This window comes from Anolis carolinensis, chromosome 4 (genome assembly GCF_035594765.1).
Source record: "Anolis carolinensis isolate JA03-04 chromosome 4, rAnoCar3.1.pri, whole genome shotgun sequence".
Taxonomy (NCBI): Eukaryota; Metazoa; Chordata; class Lepidosauria; order Squamata; family Dactyloidae; genus Anolis; species Anolis carolinensis.
Genome location: NC_085844.1, coordinates 158,707,024 through 158,730,909, shown reverse-complemented (window position 1 = coordinate 158,730,909; position 23,886 = coordinate 158,707,024). Strand labels below are relative to the sequence as shown.

The window sequence follows — 23,886 nt, the reverse complement described above, 5'->3', positions numbered from 1 at the left end:
CAGTACATTCTGGTAAACTCTGGTCAAAATAGAAAAGTCCACATTTTGACTTTTGCTTTACCCCTATGCATATCATTGAGTTGAGGTTAATATGAATCTTGTTCTTGTTGGGCTACTGTGCGAGATCTTCATGAACCTTTGAAAATACTACTAACTTGAAAGTTTTGGAGGTGGTTGCCTTTCATAAATAATGAAATATACAAGCTGCCACTTTAAAGAAATCATATTAGTTCTGCTCAGTGATATTGTCCATCCCAGCATATTTCTGTGCATATAGTGCCATAGCTGAAGAAGTGTGCAAATCTAACCCCATGATCACTTTCAGAAAAACAATTCACCATGAGAAAATTACAAAGCTATCAAGAAAATATTATGATATTAAAATACCGGTGGCAAAAAACTTTCCTGGAAGCAGTTTTTTAAATCAATTGGTAAAAGAAGGTACCTTCAGTGGCTTTCAAACATACAATAATTTAAATAGCTAAAAGTGGTCTATTGAAAACAGACTGTTATTAGCAACTTAAAGTATTAGGAAATCAAGCTTTTCAGCTATCATTACACATACATGCTCATACACACAAACTCAAGATATATGTTATTAGCCAGATAATGATAGAAATCAGAGTGAAATAAACAACATAATTCCTTTATATGATTTTTTCATAAAAATTAGAGGTGAAAAGCATTTGTTCTACATGTGTTATTTTTCATCTCATTCCCTTGCATTTTCTGCTTTCTATATTTTGTGTTGAAATAGAAAGCTGTTCAGGTTTTGTTTTTTTTAACTACATCTGTATGTATATCTTGGGTACCCAATCACACACACCCTAACATCACCTCTAAATGGAAATTAATAATCTTTAAAAGGTATGTTTTCAGCTGCTTTTTTTGCCATGATGCTGGCAAACTTTATCAAAGGTTGAATAATCTTGTAAGAAGTACCCAAAGTATATGCGAAAATTATTGTTCTTAGACAGCAAATTATAGTCTCTGAATCCCTGATGCTTTCATTATATCATATTACACAGAGATGTGGAGGACAATGCTCCTATATCCTGTTGTCATAGTTACTCTCTTATATTCTCAGACTTTATCTTTCATATTCAGAAGCGACACCCTCTTAAACTTCTCCCTCCCTCCCTCAGAGGTCCGAACATATTTTGCTTTTGTTATATACAATGTTTATGTGTTAAATATGGGTATTGAATCAGAATACATATAAGCAGAAACATTCTGATTTGGGCAAGTGGAGGGTGAGGTACTTTTGTCTACTCTTTAATCCCCTGAAGTAACCAATGGTCTTAGTAACATGTTGGATGTTATGATCCCTTAAAATGTGCCTGTGTTTAATGTTTGCAAAGTGAAATTAAAATTTGACCTTCAGATTCTATGGCCCCAGTGAACTAGTCTTATCCTACTTAAGTTGTTGAGATGGTCTTAGGGCACTCTGCCTGCAAACGGGGAAATAAAGCAAGGTCAACAATAGTAACAAATAGCAATAGCGCCCATAGATACACTATACCTTACATGCTTCTACCTTCGGTAATCATAAATCTGTGTACTGTTTATCATGAAGAGATATCATCCCCATTCCCTTTGCTTTTTTTATTTTGTTATATATGGCAGATGAGTTTTGGAGAGGAGGAACTGGGAATGAAAAGGAGAAACCTCTTCTACCTGTAACAGTGGTCATAACCTTGATAAGGCTTTGGCTTTATACCATGAAACAGGAAGGACAGTTGCTCACTATATCACTTATGTTACATATAATTAGACTATTGTTATTGTTACTTTCAGTATATAGTCTTCCAGTGTACTTCCAAGCTTTTGAGAATCTGTTTACAAGAATATGACTCAACTCCTGTGGCATATCTGTCCTTTCACCCTAATAATAAATCCAGTACTTTGAATTAATCACCTGAGAGGAATTCATCAAATAACCAATATATGTAGGGAAAAGGTATACAATGAGTTAAGGCTTGCCAGAGAGATTAAAAACAATAAAAAGGATTCTTTGGTTATATCAGCAGAAAAAGGAAGAACAGGGAAACAGTATGGCAGGCCTCTGCATGGAGAAGATGGTGAAATGCTAACAGGGGATAGGGAAAAGGCAGAACAGTTCAACACCTTTTTTGCCTCAGTCTTCTCCCAAAAAGAAATCAATGTTCTACGTGAGAAAAATTGAGTGGACAAGACAATAGGGGAAAACGCAATCCAAAACAGGAAAAAAGTAGTGAAAGAATACCTTACTCCTCTAAATAAATCAAAATCTCCAGAGCCAGATGAACTATATCCAAGAGTATTGAAGGAACAGTATTGGAGAACAGGAGAAGTCCATGCAGACTAGAGGAGGGCACATATTGTCCCTATCTTCAAGAAGGGAAAAAAGAGGACCAGCCTGACATCAATACCAGGAAATTCTGGAGTGGATCATTAAGTCTGCAATCACTTAGAAAATAATGCTGTGATCATGAAAGGTCAATATGGATTTCTCAGAGACAAGTCATGCCAGACTAATCTTACCTCTTTTCTTTTCTTTTTGATATAGTTTCATTCCCTTTTTGATGGAGGGAATGCTGTGGATAAAGCATATCTTGATTTCAGTGAGGCCTTTGACAAGGTCCCCCATGATTTACTTGCAAACAAACTAGTAAAATGTGGATTAGTTAATACTACTGTTAGATGGATTTGTAATTTGTTAAGCGACTGAACCCAAAGGGTGCTCACCCATGGTTCCTCTTTACTCTGCAAAGAAGTGACTCGTGGAGTGCCACAGGGTTCTGTCCCAGGCCCAATGCTGTTCAATATCTTTATCAATAATTTATTTAAAATTTAGAAGGCATGTTTAACAAGTTTGCAGATAACACCAAATTGGGAGAATACTCCAGAAGAAAGGATCAGAATTCAAAATTACCTCAACAGATTAGAGACCTGGGCCACAACTAACAAAATGAATTTCAACAAGGAGAAGTGTAGGATATTTCCCTTAGGTAGAAAAAATGAAATACACAGATACAGGATGGGCGAACCATGGCTCAACCACATTTGAATAATGTTGGTGTCTTAGTAGAAAACAAGTTGAACATGAGCTAACAATGTGATGCAGTAGCTAAAAATGTTAATGGGATTTTGGGCTGCATTCAAAGGAGTATAGTGTCTAGATCAAGGAAAGTCGTAGTGCTGCTCTGTTCTGATTTGGTCAGACTTCACCTGGAATAGAGTGTCCAATTCTGGGCACCACAATTCAAAAGGTACAATTAATTACAAACAGGAGTGTATCCAGAGGAGGGTGACTAAAATGATCAAAGGTATGAAGACCCTGCCCTATGAGGAGTGGCTTACAGAGCTAGATGTGTTTAGCTGCAGAAGAGAAAGTTGAGAGGAGACATGATTGTCATGTTTAAATATTTGAAATGATGTCATAAGGAAGAGGGAGCAGACATGTTTTCTGCTGCCCTAGAAACTAGGATTCCAAGCAGTGAGTTCAAATTACAGAAAAGGAGATTCCGCATGAATATTTGGAAGAACTTTTTGTCTGTACAAGCTGTTCAACAGTGGAACTCTCTGCTTGGAGTTGTGGTGGAAGCTCCTTTGGAGGTTTTTAAACAGGCTGGATGGCCATCTGTCAGTGATGCTTTGTTTGTGATTTTCTTATATGGAGGGGGTTGGTCTGGATGGCCTGTGTGGTCTCTTCCAACTCTATATTCTATGATTCTATGATGTTGCAAAGAAGTAGAAAAGTTATATTTTTTCAGTGTAAATTCCAGCAGAGGCCAGAGCAGATTGAACTGGGTTGTGTGTTCCCTGTAACAGGTGTCTTTATCTTAGCAGCAGCAGCATATTAAAAGATGTGAATTTGAAGTTGAAGTTGGCTATTTGAAGCTGGCTATTATTTTTTCTGTGAATTTGAAGTTGGCTATTTTTTCTATACCATGCAGCACTTTCAGTTTTTATTTTTCTTCAGTGATACATTTTGAACATATCAGAATTGAGCCCAATGCAGAATCAGCTTATTCCATCACACATGGAGAACTGTCCTTTCTCATCCACTGTAGGAGACCTGACTTTTCTTGATATGCTTTTAGTTGGTAATTGTGCTATTAACAGCTCAATTATTTGTTAGCTCTTTCAATGATATGATTGTATACCTGTATCCATTTTAATTTTTGTAAGCTATCTTGAGTTCCTAGGCTAGGGGAAAGACAGAATATAAACACATGTCATTGTTATTTGTCTGTTTATTTGTCAACCCACTAGTTTTAAGAATTACAGGTCATTTCATCAATTAGGCAAAGTTGTGAAGTGTACTCTAAAAAAAATCTGTGAGCAATCATGAATCCTAGAGTTGTTTTAATTGTATTCACACACTACTTTTTCAGGAAAATAACCCCCCCCCCCAAAAAAAAAACAGATTCACAGTCACAGAGATTTTGTTGTTTATTTGTTCTCTTCTGACTCTTCCTGACTTCATGGACCAGCCCACGCCAGAGCTCTCTGTTGGCTGGTCAAACCAGTCACTTCAAGGATACCATCCATCTATCTTGCCCTTGGTCGGCCCCTCTAGTCACAGTGACTAGAAGGGCATAAAAACATATACAACTTGGACAAGGCGGGAGACAGAAGCATATTAAACATTAGAAAGTATGCTGTGTGAATGAAATATCAGGAAACATGAAACAAAAAATAATGGAAGATGTGTACTGAATGGGATCGGCTGAATTTTGACAATGGTTGATCTAATATTTATTTGCCGATCTGTCACCAGCTGACAGAGTGGTTCAAAAACTGATCACTTCTTTCTCCTACATTTTTGTTTAGTCTAGAGCATCATAATTAATCAACCTGTTACTTGAAGTGGTTTAATTTCACTGATATCTGTTTTGACAGCTGAATCTTATCTTCCTGGTGATCACATTGTGCAAAATGGTGAAGCACTCAAACACTTTGAAACCAGACTCTAGCAGGTTGGAAAACATTAAGTAAGTGCTTTGTATTTGAATCCAATAACTGTGATTATTTTTCTGATTGTTCCTAGTGATTGAAAGCTCTTCGCCATTAGAAACACATGGCTTTGTCTCCCAGTAACCGCAGATATCAATTAAAAGCAAACAGCACCAGTCCTGCTGTCAATACATGCATTGCTATAATGTCACAGCTGAGGGTCAAAATTAACTTCTGCTAGGAATGGCGGTCAAGAAATGTGCTTTTGTGCCTTCATGGAAATTCCACAGCCCTGCAATAATTTCATTTGCATTTAAAATGCAGCTCCAGACGATGCTGCTCTTTGCATGGCTGATGTTGTTCTGCTCAGTTTGTTTTGCTAAATTATTCTTGACAGTTAGGGATTCTTAGCAGCATCCCCAGTCATAATTATACCTTCTAAGAGCATTCACTCTTATTACAATGGTTATGTTGAAGATTATCTGTTTCATGCTAATTTTAAGAAATACTTACTTTTGTGCTGGTGTTATACGTAGGACAGAATATTCCCTTTCCAGAAAGTAGTCTGATGGTTTAATTTATTTAATGATAATCTGACAGTGGTGGATCATGCAAAAAGCCAGAGGTGGACAATAAAAGGACATATCTAGCCGCTTTGAGTCTCCTTGTGGAGAGAAAAAGTGGGGTATAAATAAACATAATAATAACAATCAATGCCTAAACCATGCTTCCTTTGTGTGGATAAATATGTCTAGCCAACAACATTTTGGAGTAGCTTTAGTAAAGCTCTTTGACCTTACATTGCCCACCTCTACTTTAGCTCATTCTGTACTGTTACTTCAGACTGAATTGTTATGCTAAACTGGCTAGGGGTACAGTCTGTGGTTATGAACACTCCTGTTCTGTTGAAATCATTGGAGCTTTCAAGTAAAATGTGGTTATGTCCAGGTCTTGAATTGTCTTTTGAACACAGAATATGGCAAGGGCAGATCTACAACAAAGCTAACAATACAAGCTAGATGTTGATTAGATAGGTCACAATATCAGCTTCATTGCATGTTGCATGTTAGAGAGAGAGCTAATCTTTAGCATCTCTCTCTTTTCTTCCTTTTCTTTCTCTTTCTGTCTTCTCATCCACACCAGTAATTACCGTGTTTGTGATGGCTACTATAATACGGACTTACCTGGGTAAGATAGAACCCTATATTAACAAATTTGAAGCATGACTTTAAACAAAAAAAAACTTGCAAATTTGGACAAATTTCATGGATTATCCCTGATTTTTTATTAACAACTTTGGAGATATCTAATTTGCTAAACTATTTCCAGCTATTATATGCCTTTTATTATTTTAAACTGCTTGCATCTGCACTTTGAATTTTCTAATTTTAACTAATTTTTGTATAAAATTACTAAAATGCTTTCTTATTAGTTTCGATTTAAATTCTGTCTAATAATTTTGTTTCTCTTTTCTGCTTATAACGCTTTCTAGCTATGAAGATAATAAGCCATTTATCAAGTAAGATCATTAGTTAGATGTGGAATGCACTGAATAAACCCCCCTTTCCCTTTTCATTCTGTGCTGTTCTCTGCAATTTCTTTTTCTCCCCTGAAACTATTCATGAAAAAATCTCCTTTACAATGCAATCCTATTCATGTATACTGAGAAGTAAGCCCCACTGAGTTTAATGGGACTTACTCCCAGTTATGTAAGTATAGGATTGCAAACTTAAAGACTTTCTTTTGTGGCTAAGTCCATATATTTGTCACATTTCAGCAAGATACTTTCATTAGTGTTAGACTATCTAGTCTCAGTTTAGCAGAGTCTTCAAGCCCTAGGTTATTAGCTTTTAAACTGCCATTTAATCTTTGTGTATCTGTGTTATTTGTGTATATGTGTGTCAAATGCAAGCACCATTCTCAAAATATGGATGATTAAAGTAGAGAATGAAATTGTAAAATTGTAAAGGTATATACACACACAAACACACACATATAAAGTAAGGGGTTACTGGATCTTGGGCCACAGCTTAGCATTTTAAATAGTATTGACGTTTTTGAAGTCTTGTATAAGAAAAAGGTCATATCTACCACTGCTGTTTCCACTAGAGGCTAAAAGTACCAAATGGACTTGATTTTATTTAGGTACATGAAAGCTTAACACCAAGTTTTGTGCTTTTTAAATACTTGAATATGAATCTAGTAAAAGTCAATCAAAGCAAGTATAAAGGTAATATGCAGTTTTGGAATGTGCAGTCTTAAGATTAGCGCTGTCACTTAAATTAATTTTCTTTTTCAGATCTTGGGCCCTAGGTGCATTTGCTCTCCTGTGTCTTCTTGGCCTAACATGGTCTTTTGGCTTGCTTTACATCAATGAGGAGACCATTGTGATGGCATACCTGTTCACAGTATTTAATGCGTTCCAAGGAATGTTCATTTTCATCTTTCACTGTGCACTCCAAAAGAAAGTGAGTCATCAATTGTATATAATTTCTCTGTATATCATCCAAAATACATCACATAAATTGTTCTAAATATCACCTTATAAAATCCAGTAATAGTGTTTAGAAAGAAGAATGAAATGTACATTGAACTGTATAAAGCTTGCATGTTTCAAATCAAATTAAAATCAAAGGAGATAATTACTAAATTTAAAACAAACAAAAACTGCAAAGTAATGGAGTAATGATTGAGAAAACATATGTGATGTTCATTATAGAGCATTGAAAAATGATTAAATCACATTAAACTATTAAAATCATGTTAATGTGGCTCTTCAACTCTAAAATTATTGTTGTACTAAAGCACTATCAGTCATTGATCAAATCTCTGTAACATAATGTGTTTTATTACTTTTTACAGAGGCTTGTTTATGATGACGTATTAGGTTTACAGGAATTTAATGATCAGCTTACTTCAGATCTATATCATTTTGCATGTGTTCATTCATAACATCATTGTTTTCTCATTCTGCCTTAATTAAAACTAAACTTTTAATGTGTAAATTTAAAAATAAATGCAATACTCTGTTTTTAACGTCTATTTAAATGTCAGTTGAATATACTTACAAATTTTGCATTTTAAAGTTCAAAGTATTCAATTTTAAAAGAACTTTATTTTAAATGCAAATTTCAAAAAATGTGTACTAAACTAATCTAAAAATGTGTACTAATGTGATCTAATCTACGGATAGGTCAGTTCACAACAGTATTTGCAAAAATGGAATTTCTGAAGTATTTATAAAAGGGTTCATCAAAGATTCATTAACAATAAGTTGACCAGGTGCCCAGTGGTCAGTGTAAATGGTATTGACAGCATTGGGCCTATTATTTGACTTTCTAAAATAGAAGTCTAAGTTAATACAATGTGCTAAAGTCAGATTTTAAAACAATAATATTATGTTGAACATAGAACAAAAAGGAACTCCTTCTAGTATAGACTTTTGCTGCCATAATAATAATTAGTCAGTATTATTCGATTACATGTTGGTGTATATTGAAGTAAACAAAATGAAAACATGGGTTAAATTAAGAAAAATGAAAGCAAAACATATTATTATGAGTGCAGTTAAAAAACTTCATTTCCATTCTTTCTCATTATCTATATTTTAAAAAATAAATGCTTTCAAAATGAAAATATGTACAAAGGAAGAAGCAATTAAGAAAGATGGACTGGATAAAAAATAAGAAAGATAAGAATTGTTACTATCAATAATCTATCTGTCACATTCGAGGTTATATTTTGCATATATTTGGTATCAGAGCTTTTTTTTTAAGTGAGATGAATATATCTGAAATTTCTAAAGAAAACACAAGTGAAAATTCAGATACTTTGTAGACATCGACATTACGTGCTCTCACTTCTAAAATAATAAAATAAAATACCTTTGTTTTCCAAAATTTCTTATTGGAATCATGCATTGTTTTTCTGTTAAACAGATACAATGGAAAATTGTATTAGTTGTGCCAGACAGGTGCAGAAAAACATTAACCTAGCACCAGATTATTCATACCTGAAAAAAGATTCAGGTTGCCATTTAAAAGTTTCCAATATCTTTGACTGGCTATCATTCTACTTCTGTATACATAGCTAATGCAGTCTTTTTTATTCTATTATTACTAACTGGTCACTAAATTGAACAGAGAAATAGAATTGTGAAATTGAAAACTATTATGTTTCCAGTCCTGACAAGATGATAGTGCTGTTTCCTCAGTTTTGAACAAGCTGTAATTTAGAAATAATGACAGTGGAATGTGCAGGCACCGACAGATAATGTGCATTCACAGCAGTATAGATATTAGTCAAAACCAACCCTAGGGAATGGTACTGAGGAGTTGGGAAAAATCTTTCTGGGCACTCATTCTCAATTTCATGACAGTCTGAGGACACACACATTTCCCCAAAGCATTAGGAGCATTCATTGGTATAGGGTTTTACATTTCTTTGAACTTATCAGTACTGAACACTGATACAGATATACTCCCAGATCCTTCCCCAAATACAGTAGGGTCTCACTTATCCAAGCCTTGCTTATCCAAACTTCTGGATTATCCAAGCCATTTTTGTAGTCTAATGTTTTTAATATATCATGATATTTTGGTGCTAAATTTGTAAATACAGTAATTACAACATAACATTACTGCGTATTGGACTACTTTTTCTGTCAAATTTGTTGTATAACATGATGTTTTGGTGCTTAATTTGTAAAATCATAACCTAATTTGATGTTTAATAGGCTTTTCCTTAATCCTTCATTATCCAAGATATTCGCTTATTCAAGCTTCTGCCAACCTGTTTAGCCTGAATAAGTGAGACTCTACTGTAATTCATCTATCCTAAGTTGTTTGTTTATTTATTTATTTATTTATTTACAGTATTTATATTCCGCCCTTCTCGCCCCAAAGGGGACTCAGGGCGGATCACATTATAACACACATAAGGCAAACATTCAATGCCCATAAACACATCAAACAGAGACAGAGAGAGACACGCAGAGGCAAGTTAACCTTCTTCTGAGGGGATGTTCGATTCTGGCCACAGGGGGAGCAGCTGCTTCATCATCCACACTGACGGCACTTCCTCATACCAGGTCGTAAATTAGTTAATCTTGCCTCTCCACTTTTTATAAGTGGTACCTTATCGCCTACTTGATAGATGCAACTATCTTTCGGGTTGCTAGGTCAGCAACGAGCAGGGGCTATTTTTTATTTTTAATTGACGGGTGCTCACCCCGCCACGGGCTGGCCTCGAACTCATGACCTCATGGTCAGAGTGATTTAAGGCAGCTGCTCAACAGCTGCGCCACAGCCCGGCCCCAGATGGTTAGTGATGTCTGGTTGACTCGAGGCTTGTCCTACTGCATTTTCTGTTGCACATTTTGAAAAGAAGGAGTAAAAAAACAAATATATCGGAGCTCATTAAATTACATCCTATTGTGCTGGCGCCATCTTGGACTCCCAAACACTGATATATATCTTGGGTCTGAAATTTCAAATAAGCTTGGTCCTAAGAAATTAGTAGCCCTGCACCCAAGTAAATGAGTCTAAGGTTGTAATATGTAGACCCATATTCAAAGCAATATAAGTTGGTGGGGGTGGGGGTAGTTTTTAATGTCATGTATTGTACTGATAACAAAATGATAGTAAATCTTTCCTTGTGTGAGCTATTGCAGCTATGGTACCCAACTATCTTCACTATTTTTACTTCATTCAGAAAGCCAAAAGCCTTTATTGATATATCCTTTTACTTAAAGATTTCATTTGTTGCTTGGCTTGTGATAAAATATATACAGTATGAGTTGGCTACTAACTGTAAATTCCACAACAAAAAGTCACATACCAAACAACACAAAATCATCTAAAAATCAAATCAGGGTTTACAATATGATCTCCATGTATGTAGTGAATATCTTTCTATATGTACCATGAAAACTTGAAACTGCAGATAATAGCAAACCCTATTGAAATTAAGAACTTCATATGGAAGCATAACAGGGAATATTTCTAGAAGACATAGAAAATGCCTAGAGAGAACACCTTTAGCATTTTTAGTCCTTCAGCGCAATTTTGTCATCAGGTTCCAGCAAAAACATATCATAAAATCCTGATGAGATCCTAGAAAATTCCTAGAGAGAACAGCTCTCAAACATTTTTAGATTTTTCCAGTGCAACTCTATAACCAGCTTCCACCATATGCATACCATAAAGTTGTTCTGGATGACTTATAAAATGCCTAGAGAGAACACCTTTCTAGCATTTCTAGGTCCTCCAGTATGATTCTGTGGTCCAATTCCAACAGAAGTGTATCATAGAATTGCCCTGGGGATCTAAAATTTGCCTAGAGAGAATATAAATTTTGTGTACAATTGAAATTATGGGTGTTGGACCAAGTGTATACACATAGTTAAACCACCATTACATTGAAACCTCTGCTAATTCTTGCTCATTTGAATAAAGAGTTGTCTCCTTACCTTGAAGCTATAATTCAAATTCTTGCTGGTGGAAAATAAAACTCCACGTGTACTAGCGGTCTGGAAGGTGCCTTGAGCAGTGAATCTGATATCTCTGGCTTCTGAAACAGCATCCGCAAAATAGCACTCATGCATCAATCTGGGTAGCAGAGCTGCATTCACCCCCATGCTGCCTGGCAGTTGTTATGAAGATGTGGAAGAAGTAACACACATTGCCTTCTCAGATTTTTTGTAATATTTCCAAACTTTTGGTTTGCAGTGTAAACCTAAGCTAAATTTAGATTTCGGTCCACTTAGAGCTTTCTGTCCTAGATATCTGAATACTATTTGCAGATTTTCAACCCATTCTACAGGTTTTTAATATAATCTGTTATATGATCTCATTAAACAAATTTTGAAATAGGTAGAAAGAAACCACTTTTTATTGAAATAAACTTGCATGTGTTATAATTGTTTTAGATATATGTATGCTCACTCCATAACTTTAAATGTGTTAAAAACATCTATAGCTAGTTCAAAATCTGAAGCCATGCCAGTGTTGTTATTTGTTTAACTGGAAGGCTAAAATTGGTCCTTTTCCATTGGATCTGGGTGAGGGTCTTAAAATAGAGAAAACTGTTGTCCCAGTTCTAACATATGAGGAGATCACATTAGTATTGTCATTCCTTTGTTGTTTTAAATGCAGAAGGCTGTTAATGTATGGTCCAGAAACCTAATGGAAAAGGAAACAGCGGGGAAAGGACTCAAATGAACATCCTGCCTTGGTCCACTGAAAAAGTCCCTAGTGATGGTTCACTATTGTTGCATACCACAAATCTTTTTTTTTTTTTAAACATTTTAAAAATGAGAGTATGATTGTATATGTTAATGGGTACTATCATTCATGTACAGGTACGTAAGGAATATGGCAAGTGTTTCAGACATTCCTATTGCTGTGGAGGATTACCAACAGAAAGCCCACACAGTTCAGTAAAGGCATCGACTACAAGAACTAGTGCCCGCTATTCCTCTGGCACTCAGGTAACAAATGTTATGACAGCTGAATTTAATGGCAGCAGCTTTTAATTAACCTTGCTTATAAAAAGCCCACTGAGATGTCTTTCAATCATGTGTACTAATTATGTTCTCATAACAAACTTGATGACAGTCTCTTGCTTTTTATATTCAAGATCTGATTCTAAAGATTCCCAAAAGTCTGGGTTTGATGGTGAATCTTAAATCATTGTTGATATTGATTAATATACAAATTAGGTTAACTTTCAAATAATAGCTTCAGAATGAGTTAAGCTCTGTAGTGTTGAACGTCATGATGCTTTCAACTTGGGTGAAAAATTGCCTATCTTCTGTCTTTGTGCTAGTTGTTTAAATGATGGCTCAGCATAGTGTCCTAACTAACCACAAAGATCCAGAGGCTAGCCTGAATCCTACATCACAAATTGTTTCATGTTATTTATGTCTGGTTGTCTGGACATGCACCACCGATGTTACATAAAAGAAGACGAGTGGCACAGTCCTGTTCATGTTCAGTTGAAAGCCCATGTATTCACTAGAGCTTACCTTAAGGTAAATTTGGCCAGAACTACAGCCTAAAAATGGCAAAGTACTGTATATGCTTATATAAGTTAAACTCATATAGAAGTCAAGGGTAATTTTGGGGGCAAAAATTGCAGATTTTGATGTGATCTGTGAGTAAGTCGAAGGTCATTTTGTGGAAAGGAGAAGGCACCTGTTCCATATCAGGGTCAGCAGTAGTCCTGGCCATTTTCACACTCAAGCTTCAAAAAGACCAGAAGCAGCTATACAGTAGACAAAGTGGAGGAAGGCGGTGCCTCTTTTAAGGTCTCTGAGGATGAACCAAGCTCTTGTTTGTTGCCACACTACTCAGAGAAGGGGGTAGTGTTTGCTTTTTCATAAGAGCCAGGGTACGTTACTTAGATTGTGCCATGGATAAGTTGATCCTTTTTTGTGTTGGTTTTTTGGCTAAAATTTTAAAACTTATACATAAGTAATACAGTTTGTCCTATTCTAATTTGAGAGATGTAACAGCTATGCCCATTTCTTCTCTGTTTACAGAGCCGAATAAGAAGGATGTGGAATGACACTGTGAGAAAACAATCTGAATCTTCCTTTATCTCAGGTGATATCAATAGCACTTCAACACTTAATCAAGGTCAGTTGCTGGATAATACTCGCTCGGGGTTTAGTTTATTATTTTCTAAAATACTATTTGGCATATAAGAAATATAGAAGAATTAGAATGTAATAATGAAATGAAACCAAACAGATGTTGTCTGGGGTTGGAGGGCTATAGTGCTTAATGCTGGAATGCAATCAAACACACATGCATGCAGAAGAAATGTATAAAATTACCCTTCAGCTCTGCCTTGAACACATTTAAGGCACAGTTCTTCATCCCCTTTGCTTGGGATAGAATCTGACATTCTTATTTGTGGAAAGTGTATTTAAATAAGTTTCATCAATAATTTAACTTAAAAGCAAGGACATAATTTTAAACCTTTGCTAACCTTTGTAGTCTAAAACTGAAACAGAACTACCAGTACAGTAACATTTTAAATGCATTAGATTTCCATATGCAGGCATTTTGCCTGTGAAATCAAACTGACATCAGCTCTATACAAAAGACATCTGCAAAAATGTTATTTCCCCCCAGTATAGTTTTGATCATGTCTATAATGCACAGCATTTGTCTGCCACATGACAACCTTGGGAGGAGGAAAAACATGGCTATAGGCTACATTTAAGACCTCTGGTCACAATTTCATCATTTTAACTCAGACTGAATGTTTGCAAAAATTCTAACTCCTTCACATAGATATACAAAATAATACCAAAGGCCACCCTACTAACTCCAAAATAAATTTAACCAAACTTTGTTACCATCCTACCTGTTGGTAATTTTTTCTTAGGGAAAAAAAGGTTCATGATGGACAACTTTATCTTAAAATATATAAGGCTCAATATGACTTACTTTGTTCAAATCCAATTTATAGGATGGGAATGTGAGAAGGAGCCTTCTTGTCACTACTTTAAAAAAAGCTAAAGAATAATTTTCAGTACTGGGGTTTTCATTTAAAATGCTGCTATGCTAATGGCATAAATTCTGAGATCAATCACACTGCTACAATATTGCAGAATAAGAAGAAAATAATATAGTAATTCCTCAACAATTTCATGAATTCTGGATCTCTGTGAAAGTAAAAAAAATCATGAATAAAAAATCCACTATTTTTTAACTGAAAGGATCTCTAGGTTCTCCAACACATCTTTATGGTCTGTTTATGCTAGAAGTTGACCACAGAATTGCACTCTGAGAACAGAGAAAGAGAACATTTTAATAAAATCCATAAAAAATCAAATCCACAAAAGTCAAACAGCAAATGTGGAAGACTATGTATAACTGTGTGTAACACTTTCTTCACTCTTTCTCTCTGGTGTACACTTGCATCATGTATAACAAAAAATGTAAAGAATGTAAGTTAAACCTGCCAACATGCGTATGATACTGGTACACACCACAGATAACTGACCTTTCTAAAATCTATCATTTTCTATCCAAATTTCTACAGTGCCAAACGTCTCAAACACCTAAACTATTGATTTCCATAGTTAAAACTAAACTATTGATTTCCATTGCTACAAAGTAGGGGTGTTTTCAGATTTTGTCTGGAAAAATAGAAACCTAAACATAGTCTCAGGCGCTCTGTTCTTCCGTAGTTCTCCTATGATTATATAGAAGATAAATAACATTCCTTTTTTACTCTTAGCTCTTCATTTAAATCTTCCCTCTCTAAATTGTACCATATATTTGAAAATATTTCCCTCATTCCATAATGGGCAACCTTTGTCCCTTCTGGGAATACAGGAAAAAGATGTTCTGTATTTTATTCTGTTTATACTCCACCTTTCCTCCAATAGAAAATAGAAAATACTTACAGTAATGATGTAAGCTACAAAAGCGATGAAAAACAACCAAACTAAGTAAAATGATAATATAAAGGAAGCATGTTAAAATATGGTAAAATAGAACACGTCCATTAAAGATCCTGTTCATTTCGCCCAGTTAAAAGGTTTGTTTAAATAAAAAGGGTTTTTTTCCTTTTAAAAGATTAACAAAAGAGAGAGCAAATGATGTCAGTGATGTCCCCCTTGGAAGGGACTTCTGCAGACTCAGAGCTGCCACCGAAAAAACTCTCTCCACATGTAGTGCCTCCTTCTTCCGACAGGAAGTGATGGATGGAAGAAGAGAGTGAGAATGATTGAGATCCTTGGCAGGTTAAAATGTTTCCTTGGCAAGTAATATTGCTATAGCTGTGGAGATAAAGATTTGTTGCCGAGAGAATAGATGGTAATGCTTTTTGTCTTACCCAGCAGAAGCAGAAGGCTTTCCGTTATATTGCCAGCAGCTCATGCTCTGGTTCCCACTGAATTCTAGTGTTTGTTCTGTTCAGTTTGCTTAGCTGAATACAATTAAAAGGAAAAGGCAACTTCCATTAGGAAATTGCTCCAGATCCTCTACTTTTGAAAGAACTTGTCTAGCAAAATCTGCTCAGCATTTCTAGTGTTCCAGTGGCACATTTTTTTTTAATTTTAAAAATGTTCACAGAGTAATCCCAGCTTGTTAGTGAGTAAGACAGAGATAATAAATGTGGGAACATTGTCATAAATTAGGTTAATTAGCTGACGTTACTAAATGTTGGAAGCTTTGTACTTTGCAGTGTAGATGATTACTTGAATTGCCCTTTCTTGTATTCAGATTGCATTGTTAAAAAACAAATCTGTGAAAATCAAATAAATGAAACCAAACACCAAATAAGATTAACATAATCTGTCAGTAAAGCAATTCCCGGAACTCCAGGACTTTTGCTACCTAAAGTAATAATATTTTGAGTAGTGATAAAGGCATTAATATTTAAAATGTAATATCTGCCACTACTGCCAGAATGAGAATCTAATCAATTTAAATTTTGTATGTAAATTTTTAGACACTGCTCTTTCTCATTCTGGACATATAATGTATTCAGAGAACATCAACTTCCCTGGTGCATTGTCACACTGCTCAATAGAATAGCACTTTCACTTCACTCTTACATGATACATTTGTGTGTCCATGAAAACCGTAGCATGACTTTTATTTCCTCTGACAACTGTATTAATTTAAGAAACCTAAGATCAATGTGGGTTTTCAAATGCTCGGATTCAACAAATTATTTTGAAACATTGTCTTCCACTTCGTAGTGTTATACCAAAGTTTGAATGAGTGAAGACTTGAAATTGCAAAGATAACTGTTTGTTCTAGCTTTCTATGTGTTCATTTAAGATTATTGTAAGAGAAAGTACAGGCATAATTTTCAAATAATTTATTTTAAAAATCCTTCCCGCTAGCTCTGCCGCATGAATTTGTTGGTTGTAGAAGGATACATGAATGATTTGCTGTCCTGCTGTCCCTTCAGCATGTGGTCTTTTGCATATAATAAGAGCGGCTTTCTGCAACTTGTCATCACTTACCTTGGCTGAATTTTTTTTTTACTTGCTGTGTTTGTAGCTAAGTTCATAGTAAACTTTCAGTGTTTCCATCAAAGATTGTCCAGTGCCTCTAATTAACACGGTTTTTGATTTCTCTATTCTGGTGCCTATCCATGCTTAAGGTTACAGACATTAAGCTGTAACAACTTGAAATAGAACATTGGTCTCTGTATTTAATTGCTATTCTTGTTTTAACAGCGATCTTGTATAAATTAGCAAATGTCATTCTCAGCAGGTGTTTACTTTGGGGATTTGGCCAACACCTGTGAATTACTGAAATCTAACTACATTTTTGCTCTTCCTTCAAATTAGTAGTTCAAATACATTCAGAAATGTTCAACTGAATTAAATTTGACAAGATATACACGACTCATGATGATTTTTTTTTTAAAAAAAACGATATTGGAACTGTCAGAATCAAATTAAAGAGCTGATGTCTCTCTTTCTGTTTCTTTGCTTTAGGAATGACTGGCAATTATCTACTAACAAACCCTCTTCTTCGACCGCACGGCACTAACAATCCTTATAACACATTGCTCGCTGAAACCGTTGTATGTAATGCCCCTTCAGCTCCTGTGTTTAACTCGCCAGGTGTGCCCACACTTTGGGATATGTTGATTTTGCATTTTTCTTTTCTTAATAATATTTTGCTCAGCGCCCCTTCTCTTAATTTAGTCAGGGATTTAGAGTTGCCTTCAAGATTCCTGTTGCTCGAGAAGTACTGCTGAGAATGCCAGCCTTGTAAAACTGCACTATATTATAGTGATAATGCCTTTGCCATAATAGTATTTGCCAATAATCATCCATGTTTTTAACGCAGGTGGCATAAATCTTAATATACTATTACAGGACTGACACCCCATGGTCTGAGAGCTCATCTTCGAGATATATATCACTTAGAGGTATCATGTCTATGTAATATAAATTAATCAAAAGCTTGCTGAGAACAATCTGCTTATGGAATTGATCAGGCAATTAAACCTGCACAGGATATCTTGACATTTGGACTGTCCCGGTGTGGGGAACTGCACTCAGATTCATGTTTAGAGGCAAGCTATAGTATAGTGCAGCTTTATAGGAGCTTTGATTTTTCTTAAGAATTTCTTGAGTTTTTGGTTAGAGTTAGAAAAGCATAATTAAGTGGGATAAACAGCCCAGTCCTACAGCCATTTGCTGTATCTGCCTGTGAATTCTTAGGGTTGACGGTGCTAAGAGCATTTGTCTTTTAACTTGACATTGCTCAGATGCATGATTAAGTTACAGGGGCATTAATTTAGCGCTATAGGCAAACACAGCATCAGGATGCCAGGGCTTTATCACTAACGTTGCTTTTATTACATCATACTATCCAACTGCTTTTCTTAACTAGTCAGATCATTTTAAAAGTAATGCAGTTTTATTATGAGCCGAGTAAGCTTTCAGATATATTAGCCTTCAATATAATACCTTAATTCTATGTTAAGCGTTTTATGCTCTGTTTAAAATAATCTGTTGTTACATGTTCAATTTCTTGATTATCTTTTTTTTTAAAAAAAAACTAAACTAAATTGTAGTTTCTATGTTCATTCTCGTGTTTTCTTACTTTCCTTATGCTTTCCTCTAGCAACCTACAGAGAGACAAGTATGGGAGTAAAACTTAACTTTGCCTATCAAATGTAAATTTTTTCAGCATGATTTTTAATGGGCACAATTAAAACATAACTAGCGGTCATGAAGTAGACTCAGCGGGCAAGTGGTTCACAATTTGCAAATGAAATTTAACCATGCTCAAACAGTACATATGTACTGCTTTTTGAGAGAACCAAAAAGAAAGAAAAAATATCACTAGAGGTCTGTAGCAAGCCCTATTGATAGTCAATGGTATCCAATGCTGAAATAATTTGCTACATAAAACCTGAGCACTGTTAAGCAGAAATGCTTAATAATTAACTTAACATTTCCACATTCTCGCAATAATCTTGCTACGGGCTATGAAAGACTTCAAGTGAATTACCTGATCTTGGGCAACTAAACTTGCCACTTTAAAACTGGTTGAAGTACATTCGAGTGTGCTTAACTCTGCAGAATATCACAGAAAATTCATTTTGGATTATTAAATATGCTTCAATATCTCTTTAATAGAGGATAAAGAATGAGATTATTAGAGAGAGAGAGAATGCCTTTATAGGGGAAATTAATACCGGCATGCGGTCCTTGTGCTGGTTTTCTCTTATGAATGCCATATGTTCCATATGTATAAAGAGTTTTGCAAAAAAGATCTGAGACCATATATGAAATTATCCAGTTACAAAAAGTTGTTTAATCAAAGCCTAGAGAGGCTTTTCAAAGAATTCTTACCCTTAAAGCTAATTCAGTACACATGAATGGCTGGAACAACACTATAAAGACTGAGCTGCATCTATTTCACCCCAACATTCATATTCTGTAACTTAAGAAAAGTCTTCATTGGGTATGAACTCAGTTTTGCTGTTTTCATAGAAGCAACTTGAATTTTCTTCGTTAAGCTGCAGCTTTAAGTGCAGGGTGAAAGGGGAGAAAATAAGCATTTTATATCCATAGGCAAACTTTGTTTCCTCAGTAACTACTCCAAGCCTTGCATATAATGCAGCAGCCTCACAGTGGTCAGTTTCATTCCAACAACACTGCCTCATTCTTTTTTCCCCAAACATTGCTTACAATGATAAAAGTGATTCTTCTAGGAGCTCACTAACCAATCATGTAACTTTCCATGACACATGCCATTCCGTTTCTTTCAAAGCTTTCTTTTTCTTCTTTGGCTCAGAAGCAATGTGATGTCTTAGTTTACATGTCTTTGTGTCTCTAGAAGAAGAGCATGTCACCATAAAACTCCAGTTTTTTTTTTCTTTCTTTTCCTTTCCTAAACCTCTTTTCATCTTTCCAGCAGATGTATCCAATTTCTCCATTTCTCCAGCAGTTGAAAGATGTCAGCCTAGGCTGATAATCTCCTCCCATTCCATAGCTAATATTTCTTCTTTGGTTAATTTCTGTGACCCATGCTTAAAGAAATCCCTAACATTTCTGCTTTTGACTTCCATATGCCCATAATGTCTGTGGGCTTAACTCTAAATATACTACGCTGGTTCATTCAGTGCTGTCACTGTGACTGATGCAGACTGCAGGGCTGCAGGCAAACTTTGACCTTTCTGAAGCCTGGGGCCATTGCTAGCAAAAAATATATATTAAATGCATTTCCCCCTCTAAAAAAAATCACACTTGAATGGGAAAAATCCGTTTTTGCTGACAATCTAATTTGCTGAACCCTTGCTCTGACTAAGTTGCTGAGAAGCTCAGTAATTCTTCATCATGTTACAATAAATCATTTTACTTTCTTTTATATATCAGCTACTCTTAGGCCAGATAGCCTGAGCAGACAGACATGATGTGAGTTGTCCAAAGTGAGTCATTCCACCTGCTGTCTTCCGTGTTGTTGGATGGTGCTTTGTGGGCCTCAGTCCCTTTTCGTGTGAAAGGTGGCTGTCTGTGCTTAACATGAAATCTATGTACTTGTCCATTTTTTTCATTCTTTTTTTTATTCCATCTTCAGATAAAAGACACACACACACAAGGAAATGTTAGAAATGCTCTATCGAAATAGTTGCTTGCAAATTACGTGGATTTATTGTTACGCATTTACCTTCTGTTTTGTATGTGACCTCTTGTTCCTTTTTTTTCTCCCCCCCCCCTTTTTTTTTAATTTAGTGTCGTTTAGGACAAATTCAGTTGATTTTGTTTTTCCTGAATCATGGTGTTGTACTTAAAATACAAATGTTTATGAATGAATTGCTTTGCATTTCATATGCAAGGGCATGGAGTGACATTCCTCTTCCTCGTGGGAAGAGCTGTAGAACCTGGTGCTAAATTAACTTCTTTAAATGCTTTACATATTTGCTTTCAAATTTCTAATTTCAATGATCATTGAAACTCCAAGGAGAAATTGTGTTGTTTTTTTTAATTCTCTCTCTCTTCTATAAAGTGTATAACTCTTTGCCTTTGGGAATGTCCAGTCACCCTCCAAGTACAACTTTGTCCTGAACTACATTAAAGATTTTATAGTATAAGAACCTTCGTTCCAGTGTAGACAGTAACCAAAAAGTGTTGCTTTTCTTTTGTAGGACATTCACTGAACAATGCCAGGGATACAAGTGCCATGGATACTCTACCGCTAAATGGTAATTTCAACAACAGCTACTCTTTGCGCAATGGAGACTATAATGACAGTGTGCAAGTTGTAGACTGTGGACTAAGCCTGAATGATACCGCATTTGAAAAAATGATCATTTCAGAATTAGTGCACAACAACCTGCGAGGCAGCAACAAGAACCATAACCTAGAGCGCACATTGCCTATCAAAGCTGTGATCGGCGGGAGCAGTAGTGAAGATGACGCCATTGTAGCTGATGCATCTTCTTTAATGCATGGCGATAACCCAGGCCTGGAGCTGCACCAAAAGGAACTTGAGGCCCCTTTGATTCCTCAGCGGACTCACTCCCTTCTGTACCAGCCACAGAAGAAAGTGAAGACAGAAGGAACAGATAGCTATGTGTCCCAGCTGACATCTGAAGTTGAAGACCACCTCCAGTCCCCCAACAGAGACTCTCTTTACACGAGCATGCCCAACCTCAGAGACTCTCCTTACCCAGAGAGCAGTCCGGACATCGAGGAAGACCTCTCTCCCTCTCGGAGGAGTGAAAATGAGGACATATATTACAAAAGCATGCCAAATCTGGGAGCTGGCCATCAGCTTCAGATGTACTATCAAATCAGCAGAGGCAATAGTGATGGCTATATAATTCCCATTAACAAGGAAGGATATATTCCAGAAGGCGACGTTAGGGAAGGACAAATGCAACTAGTGACAAGCCTTTAATAGTGTAGCAACGGAATACTGAAGGCCACTTGCAAGTATTATGCAGACTTAAGTGGCCCCATGCAGGCTCCCTCATACTCGCTTGAAGTGACAATTCTGTTGTCCCCGTGGTTTCTCCAATGCAGAGGAGACGACTGGACCTTGCAGTTCTGTGAATTTTTATAAAACAAAGCTTTGTATATACACAGAGTATACTAAAAGAATTATTTGTTACAAAGAAAAAAAAGAGATACCACCAAGGTATTTTAAGATATCTTGCTGCTGACATAAAAGAGATTGTGAAATAAATACACACACACACGCAAACACACACACACAAAATGTGTTTCAGCCATTTTACTGCAGCAGTTTGTGAACTAAATTTGTAAATATGGCTGCATCATTTTTGTAGGCCTGCATTGTATTATATACAAGACGTAGGCACTAAAATCCTGTGGGACAAATTTACTGTACCTTACTATTCCTGACAAGACTTGCAAAAGCAGGAGAGAGATTCTGCATCCGTTTGCAGTTCACTGCAAATCTTTTCCATTAGGTAAAGATGAAAACATGTCTAACCACTAGCAATCAAGCCACAGGCCTTATTTCATATATTTCCTCAACTGTACAAAGAACTGTTCTCATGAAAAAAATGGCTAAAGAAATTATATTTTGTTCTATTGCTAGGGTAAAATAAATAAATACATTTGTGTCCAAACGGAAATATAATTGTCATTAAAATAATTTGAAAGAATTTGAAGAAAATATTGTGAAATGCTCTTGGTTGCACATATACTACAAGCTGTTTTTCCTTACACTTGGTTCGTAGTACAGTAATATGTTTAAAATGCAGTTCCTATCCATTTTTACTTTCTTTTCCACTGTAAACAGCGTTCTACTTCAACATTAGTATTTCTTATGTTTTAAACCTTTGATTGCCAAAACAACTTACTTTCTGGGAAGAACTCTCATAGACATCAACGAATGCCACATGCCTTGCACAAGTTTAGTAAAAACAACAGCCTTTTAGCAAGTTAAACTTGGTTCCCTTTTCATACTTTAACCTGGGCAGATTGGAAGGCAGCATGGAAAAGGTTTTTTTATCATGTCAGAAGCTAGTTGAGAACATGCTGCAAGCTGTTTCTGGTGTGAGAATAGGCTGTCTACAAAGATGTTGCCCAGGGGATGCCCGGATCTGTTACCATCCTGCTGGGAGACTTCTCTCATGTCCCCGCATGGGAAGCCTGGGCTGACAGACAGGAGCTCACTCCATCCCGCGGATTTGAACTGCCAACCTTCAGGTCAGCAGTTCAGCCTGCACCCATTACGCCACCTCAGTGAGGGCCCAAAGGAAGGCCAAAATATTATTCGTGAACATACTAGTAAATTAAAGGTGCCTGGCCTTTCTAAGCTAAGAGAGAGCATATAAATATTATTCTTCCATACTCCTGCTGCCTATATTTAGTAATTAATTTATTTTATGATAAGAGATCTAACTAAATGTACATGGTTTCAGATTTTTTTCGCTTCCCCTCCAATCCCTTTGTGTAAACCTGTTAATAATGAGCCCATCACTAATATCCAATGTAAAGTTTAACACCTGTTTGACAGTAAATAAATGTGATTTTTTTTCCAAATAGGTAAAATGCGCTTTCTTACCTATGAATCATGAACTCGAATATTTTCCGTGTGAGCTGGCTAAATTCTGCTTAGGCTCATTCCCTTACAGTTCTCAGTTTTTATAGAAAAACCTGGAGTAGGAGCTGGCTATATATCTCTATTGAATAGAGGTCATTGCTGCTGTTTGATATTCTAGTCATAGACAGATATGATCAAGATCAGAAACATGAGCTCTGTTACAAAAGTGTGCAGCAGTCTCCCCGATTTACATAATAGATTTTTGAAATTCTAATATGAATCTGATTTATTAAAAATAAAAAGGTTGCAAACTATACAGTCATATTTCAGGCAACTGTAATTATATGCCTATAATTAGCAATAAAGATAAGCTCTTGTCACAAGGAGAAAAAATGCTTATACTGCAGCATTTATAGAAGAGCTGTGA

The 23,886-nt window shown here is 35.9% G+C and overlaps 1 protein-coding gene across 22 annotated transcripts in view; it reads left to right on the top strand.

Annotated features, from left to right (window-relative positions):
- The window catches only part of adgrl2 (adhesion G protein-coupled receptor L2), a 324,023-nt gene extending 300,565 nt beyond the window's left edge, over positions 1–23,458 (top strand). For 3 of the 22 annotated variants that reach the window (XM_062978110.1, XM_062978112.1, XM_062978109.1), the window contains 9 exons: positions 4,888–4,979; positions 6,085–6,129; positions 6,434–6,460; positions 7,241–7,409; positions 12,302–12,430; positions 13,484–13,580; positions 17,417–17,545; positions 18,558–18,575; positions 21,088–23,458. In XM_062978110.1, coding sequence (XP_062834180.1) covers positions 4,888–4,979; positions 6,085–6,129; positions 6,434–6,460; positions 7,241–7,409; positions 12,302–12,430; positions 13,484–13,580; positions 17,417–17,545; positions 18,558–18,575; positions 21,088–21,842 — 1,461 coding nt within the window. In that variant the 3' untranslated portion in view covers positions 21,843–23,458. Of the gene's footprint in view, positions 1–4,887; positions 4,980–6,084; positions 6,130–6,433; positions 6,461–7,240; positions 7,410–12,301; positions 12,431–13,483; positions 13,581–17,416; positions 17,546–17,774; positions 17,857–18,557; positions 18,610–20,317; positions 20,371–21,087 lie in introns of those variants that run through there. The other 19 variants (XM_062978111.1, XM_062978124.1, XM_008114145.3 and 16 more) reach the window with 14 other exon arrangements.
- Positions 23,459–23,886: the final 428 nt, after the last annotated feature.